At 46.9% G+C, this 6,829-nt stretch overlaps 1 protein-coding gene across 1 annotated transcript in view; it reads left to right on the top strand.

Annotated features, from left to right (window-relative positions):
- Positions 1–6,107: 6,107 nt before the first annotated feature.
- Positions 6,108–6,829, top strand: part of EEA1 (early endosome antigen 1) — a 127,406-nt gene continuing 126,684 nt past the window's right edge. Inside the window, exon 1 of the mRNA XM_032416188.1 lies at positions 6,108–6,358. Coding sequence (XP_032272079.1) covers positions 6,335–6,358 — 24 coding nt within the window. The 5' untranslated portion in view covers positions 6,108–6,334. The remainder of the gene's footprint in view (positions 6,359–6,829) is intronic.

The raw sequence follows: 6,829 nt of genomic DNA, 5'->3' as shown, positions 1-6,829 counted from the left end.
ACATCTTCTTTATCCATTCATCTGTCGATGGACATCTGGGCTCTTTCCGTAGTTTGGCTATTATGGACATTGCTGCTATAAACATTGGGGTGCAGGTGCCCCTTTGGATCACTGCATTTGTATCTTTGGGGAAATACCCAGTAGTGCAATAGTGCAATTGCTGGGTTATAGGGTAGCTCTATTTTCAACTTTTTGAGGAACCTCCATACTGTTTTCCAGAGTGGCCGCACCAGCTTGCATTCCCACCAACAGTGTAGGAGGGTTCCCCTTTCTTTGCATCCTCACCAACATCTGTCATTTCCTGATTTGTTAATTTTAGCCATTCTGACTGGTGTGAGGTGGAATCTCATTGTGGTTTTGATTTGTATTTCCCTAGTGCCAAGTGATGTTGAGCACTTTTTCATGTGTCTGTTGGCCATTTGTGTCTTCTTTGGAGAAATGTCTGTTCATGTCTTCTGCCCATTTCTTGATTGGATTATTTGTTCTTTGGGTGTTGAGTTTGATAAGTTCTTTATAGGTTTTGGATATTAGCCCTTTATCTGAGATGTCATTTGCAAGTATCTTCTCCCATTCTGTTGGTTGTCTTTGATTTTGTCGACTGTTTCCTTTGCTGTGCAAAAGCTTTTTATCTTTATGAAGTCCCAAGAGTTCGTTTTTGCCTTTGTTTCCCTTGCCTTTGGAGATGTGTCTAGCAAGAAGTTGCTGCGGCTGAGGTCACAGAGCTTGCTGCCTGTGTTCTCCTCTAGGATTTTGATAGATTCATGTCTCACATTTAGGTCTTTCATCCATTTTGAGTCTATTTTTGTGTGTGGTATAAGGAAATGGTCCAGTTTCATTCTTCTGCATGTAGCCGTCCAATTTTCCCAACACCAATTTTTGAAGAGACTCTTTTTTCCATTGGATATTCTTTCCTGCTTTGTCGAAGATTAGTTGACCATAGAGTTGAGGGTCCATTTCTGGGTTTTCTATTCTGTTCCATTGATCTATGTGTCTGTTTTTTGTGCCAATACCATACTGTCTTGATGATACGGCTTTGTAATAGAGCTTAATGTCTGGAATTATGATGCCACCAGTTTTGGATTTCTTTTTCAACATTCCTCTGGCTATTTGGAGTCTTTTCTGGTTCCGTACAAATTTTAGGATGATTTCTTCCATTCCTTTGAAAAAAGTTGATGGTATTTTTTTTAAAAATATTTTATTTATTCATTTATTTGAGAGAAAGAGAGAGAGAGAGAAACAGCATGAGAGGGGAGAGGGTCAGAGGGAGAAGCAGGCTCCCTGCTGAGCCGGGAGCCCGATGTGGGACTCGATCCCAGGACCCTGGGATCATGACCTGAGCCGAAGGCAGTTGCTTAACCAACTGAGCCACCCAGGCGCCCCAAAAGTTGATGGTATTTTGATAGGAATTGCATTAAATGTGTAGATTGCTCTAGGTAGCATAGACATTTTTACAATATTTGTTCTTCCAATCCATGAGCGTGGAACGTTTTTCCATTTCTTTGTGTCTTCCTCAATTTCTTTCATGAGTAGTCTGTAGTTTTTTGAGTACAGATCCTTTGCCTCTTTGGTTGGGTTTATTCCTAGGTATTTTATGGTTTTGGGTGCAATTGTAAATGGGATCGACTCCTTAAGGGAACAATATTTCCTAAATAGGAACTAGTTGGCACAAAGGCAGGAATGACCTTAGTGCAACTGAGGAATAAAAGTTCATTGAGGCTGAGACATAGTAAACCAAGGGGAGAGTGTTATAAATGGAAAGCAGAGAAGTGGGCAGGGCCAGATCAACAAGGTGTGTGAGCCAGGATAAAGTATTTGGATTTTATTGTGATTGTGATGGGAAGCTTCAATTAAGGAGGACAGTGATATTATTTGATTTACATTTTTAAAAGTTGTTCTTTGCTGCTGTGTAGTTTATGGATTATAGGGAAGCCAAAGTAGAAATAGGGAGACCAACCGGGAAACTCTTAATGGTGGTCTGGACAAGATGAAGGTACTATGGACCAGGGGGATAATGGAAAGAAGTGGCAGATTTAGGATATGCTTTGGAGGAAGACCTATCAGGATTTTCTGGTGGATTGGCTGGAAGAAGGGGAAGTGATAAGATAAAGAGAGAAATCAAAGATAACTCCAAGATTTTTGGTTTAATCCAACTAAGTTCCTGGTGGTAGTATATACTGAGACAGGAAAACTGGCAGAGAAGCAATTTTGAAAATAAAAATGAAACAGCTTTGTTTGGGCCATGTTAAGTTAGAGATGCTCATTAGATCTCCAAGGAGAACTATGTAGATGGTTTGTTGTGCAGGTCTGGAAATCTGGGGAGACGTCAATGCAGATGATACAGGCTTGGGGGTCTTGGGCAGACAGTTGAGATTTAAAGCCAGGAGACTGGTTGAGATCACCTCTAGGCTGTGTGGGACAGATAAAAAGAGGGACCCTAGAACAAAGCAGGGGCACTCTAACATTAAGTTATGCAGTAGAAAAGTCAAAGGGGTCTGAGAAGGAATGATCATCGAGGAGAAAAGCCAGAAAGTGTATTGTCAAGGAAGCCAAGAGAATAAAATAATTTGAGGAGAGAATGGTCAACTGTTCTCAGTGTAAACAAGAGTCAAATAAAGTCAAAGCAATAAAGTTGTTCGTGGATTAGGCAACAAGTGGGTCATTAACATTAACCTGAGCAGTCTCATTGGAGTAGGTGAGGAGGCTTTTTTTTTTTTTTTTGAGAAGGAGGCTTGATTGCTTGATTGGAGTGGCCTAAGAAGAAAAGGCAAGGCAAGACAGTGAAGCACCCCAGATGTAAAAGCCATTTTGGACAAAGAAAGAGCAGAGAAGAGAAAGCAGACCAGGCAAGGGAAACAGGGTAGCTGCAGAGAGTGCGGAGTGCCTCTCCGAGCGCTGCGGTATTAGGGTGAGGTGAGCGCGGTAGCCCCCGCTGCACATGTGCGCCTCTAGCGCCCTTCCCCTGCTCCCGCGTGGCGCACAGTGGGTGCTTCGGGTTCTGCCACATGAAAACAATGGACAAAGAAGAGAAAGGGGAAGAAGTTAAGCATATTCATAAGATGGGGAGCTATAAAGTTGGATCATGGACTTTAAGTGAGATTTTGATGGAAATGTGGATCTAGAAATGGTTGATAGTAAGAAGGTGAGAGGAGCCAATGGGCTGGAGATCTTGATGGAGTAAAAGAATTAATGGAATATGAATGTAAGAGAGCTGAATAGACAGGGATTAGTGGCCAGGCAGGGTAAGCAGAGCAGTTATGTGTGGGAGCTGCTAAATTAGAGACATTATTATGTCTCACCCATTGCTTATTTACTTTTGAGCAATTAAGCTCTCTAGGGTCTTATCCCAGTCATATCATAAGCTGCAGGGGAGCATGCAAGCCTTTGAATAACCCATCTAGCTGAACAGATTGAGAGTGTCTTACATGATTAGGCAAAAAATTCCACAGGAGAATTCCAATGTAGAAGGCTTTAGCATGTGACATTAATAAGCAGCTTTAAACTAAATTAACTTTTGAATAATAAAAAAAGAAACAAATATCACTTTAAATGGGAAAAAAGAAAACCTGTTTCCTTTCTCTATTTACAACACACTTTTTTTAGGATTTTTTTTTCATTTTTAAGTAATCTCTACATCCAACGTGGGGCTCAACCCACAACCCCAAGATGAAGAGTCACATGCTTTACTGACTGAGCTGGCAGGTGCCCCTACGTATAACATTTCTAACACCTAATGTGTGGGGTTTTATTCTATACCAAGTGATTTGCCAATTCTCTGGACTCCAATTGGGTGTCCTACAATTAAATTCAATTCTGATACTAACTACCTGGAGTTAGTGCAGACCCTCCAAGTTCAGGGCTCAGTCCTACAGGATTGCCCCCCCACCCCCCAACTTCGGACACCAGTCACAAGTTCCAGGTTGTCACCTTTGCTTTGGACCAACTGGCTATAGTTCCCACAACACCCTCCTCAGGTTTGATAATTCACTGTAACAGCTCACAGAACTTAGGGAAACACTTTACTTACCATGACTGGTTTGTTATAAAAGATGCAACTCAGGAGCAGCCAAGTGGAAGGGATGCATAGGGCAAGATATGGGGGAAGGGGAACAGGATCTTCCCTGTTCTCTTCTGGCACATCATCCTTCTAGTATCTTGATGTGTTCACTGACCTGGAAGCTCTCCAAATCTCATAGTTTAGGTTTTTTATGGAGGTTCTATTACATAGCCAGGATTGATGAAATCAGTGACCATTAGTGATTAACTGTTCCAGCCTTTCTTCCCTCCTGGAGGTGGGGGGATGGTCAGCCTGAAAATTGCAACTTTCTAATCATGCCATGATCTTTCTGGAGATTAGACTCCATTCTAAAACTATCTAGTGACCCCCAACCAGTTGCCTCATTAGCATACAGACACTCTTATCCCTGTGGCTGTTCCAAGGGTCTTAGAAGCTTTGGCATCAGGAATCAGGGTCAAAGATTAAATATTAGAACAAAAGATGCTCCTAGCACCCTTTCAGTCAGGAAATTACAAGGGTCTTAGGAACTCTGTGTCAGGACCTTGGTACAGAGACCAATATTATATTTATTATGCCACATAGTTTTATCACCCTACGTTGGTCAAAGTATTTCCCATGTTGTCTGAAAATAAAGCACCTGTGTCTGGAAAGATGGAAAGTGTGTGCTTTGCTATGTTTGTCTGGAAATATTTAAATGCATCGTTATCAATAGTGATTAATAATGTATTAGTTGTAGGTACTACTATTTTGCTGCACTATGGACACACACACAATAAAAAACAGAACATGTCTAGAATGGAAACATATTACACCATATAATACTTTATGAAACATTTTACATTAACTCATTTGAAAATATTTGCTGCACCTTTTCAAACGATCTGGAAGAAAGCACTCCATTCATGCTTGGGTAGCTCTCCCAGCAAGGTCAATTGCATTATTCCGTTTCTTTCCTTATTTAAACAATATTAAAGTTTTCTCTCTTCCTCCCAGGGTAAAACGCCTGAACCTCAAAACCTGTGAATGCTAGCAGAATGGTGGGACTTCCCAGCTGTGACTTTTTTTTTTTTTTTAAGATTTATTTATTTTAGAGAGAGGGAGAATAGCTCACACCACCCGGAGATCACAGACCTAAGCCGGAGATCCAGAGTCCCACGCTTAACTGACTGAGCCACCCAGGCGCCCCCGGAGCTGTGATTTTTGAGTTTAAATAATGACGTGGTGCCTGGAAGTCAATTTGAAGTCCACGTCCTGTTTATCTGTGACCTTATTATTATTATTATTATTTTATGAAACAGACGCATTAATGTTGATTCACTTTATATGACTATTATCAGAATAGGACTTAATATTCCTTAGGGGAATGGGCCACGCAAGGGCTTTAGAAAGAGAAAGTGTAACATGTTAGTGACATCAGTCAATTAAATATTGATGCTATGGTCCAAAAAGGACAACCCTAAACTTCTCTTGCCAACTCAAATTCCAGTTTCTTCCCTATTCTTTCTTCTGATTCTTTACTTTCTCTTTGGCTGAAATTAGAAGCAAGGGAGCAAAGAAACCGACGGTTGAACAAAGAGGAGGGAAGCCCAACAGGCAGGTTAATCGTGTCTGCGATTCTATCCTTTGCTTTCACCCAGGGTCTAAGCGCTCCCAGCAGAAATGAGGATCCTGTCCAGGCTAGGTCAAGACCAGGGTCATGGTGACAAATTTTACAAAGCAGCCTGAGCTGCTGCCTCAGGTACCCACCCCCCGAACCCCTCCTCCCGCCGAGGTCAGGGACATCCCCAGGCCTGGCCCTGGTCTCCCCACCCGCCTCCCCGGCGGGCTCGCGGCCGGCGCGCGGGCACGGCCTCTGACGGAGCGCGGGCGTGCGCTCGGCCGCCGCGGCGTCCCCTTGCCCGCCGGAAGGAGCGGCGGCGCCAGCGTCCTGCCGCCTGTCCGTCACGCAGCCGCCCACGCCGCCGCCGCTTCCGATTGGTCGCAGTTCCGGGCCAGGCCCCTTGAGGCCCCGCCCCTCGCGGATGGACAGACCGGGAGGGCGTGGCGGCGGCGGGCGGGTCCGCCCAGCTGTCAGTTACGGGGGCGGCCCGGCCGGCGGGCGGGCGCTCGCAGGCTACCTCGTCGCTCGCTGGCGCGCGCTGCTTCTCACCGCCTGTGGGGAAGTCGGGGCCGCCCGAGCGGCTCCCGCCACCGTCTAGCCCCGACCTCCTCCCCCGTCCCTTCCCGACTCCGTCTCTCCCGCTCGCGCTCCTCGGAGTAGTGAGTGGTCCCGCGTAGGGTCCGGAGAGTCACCGCGGCGGCCCGGGTGGTGTTTAAACCATGTTTAGGAGGATTTTGCAGAGGGTAAGAGAGTGAAACCGTCTTTCCGGCAGCACGTGAGCCGGAGAGCCCGAGCCGGGGCTGCGGGCGCCGCCGCCGCGCTGAGGAGCCGAGGCGGCGGCCCGGGTGCCGCTCCTTAGCGCGGGCTCCTTCCTTCTGTAGGCCCCGCAGCCCGGGAGGTGGTTAGGCCTCGGCCGTCCGGCCCGGGGGCGGGCCGCGGGGGCAGGGAGGGCGGGTGGGGCAGGCAGGCCGGAGCCCGCGCGGGCGCCGAGTCCCCGGGCGGTCCCGCGCGCCCAGGCCCGGCGTCGTGCTCCCGCGCGGGGCTGTCAGTGAGACGGGCGGCGGGGCGGGAGGGTGTGGTGCCGGCGCGTTCCTTCCAGCTCCGGGAATGGCAGTGCAAATGGAGAGTTAGTGCCTCCAGCCGGGTGGAGAGCGCCCCGTGGGAGATTGCGGGAGGCTTGCTCAGCCTCTCCCCCCTCCCCGCCCACCGCGCCC

The sequence above is a fragment of the Phoca vitulina genome, unplaced genomic scaffold, assembly GCF_004348235.1.
Source record: "Phoca vitulina isolate PV1807 unplaced genomic scaffold, GSC_HSeal_1.0 scaffold19, whole genome shotgun sequence".
In the NCBI taxonomy this organism is placed as follows: Eukaryota; Metazoa; Chordata; class Mammalia; order Carnivora; family Phocidae; genus Phoca; species Phoca vitulina.
This window is presented reverse-complemented; position numbering and strand designations above follow the sequence as displayed.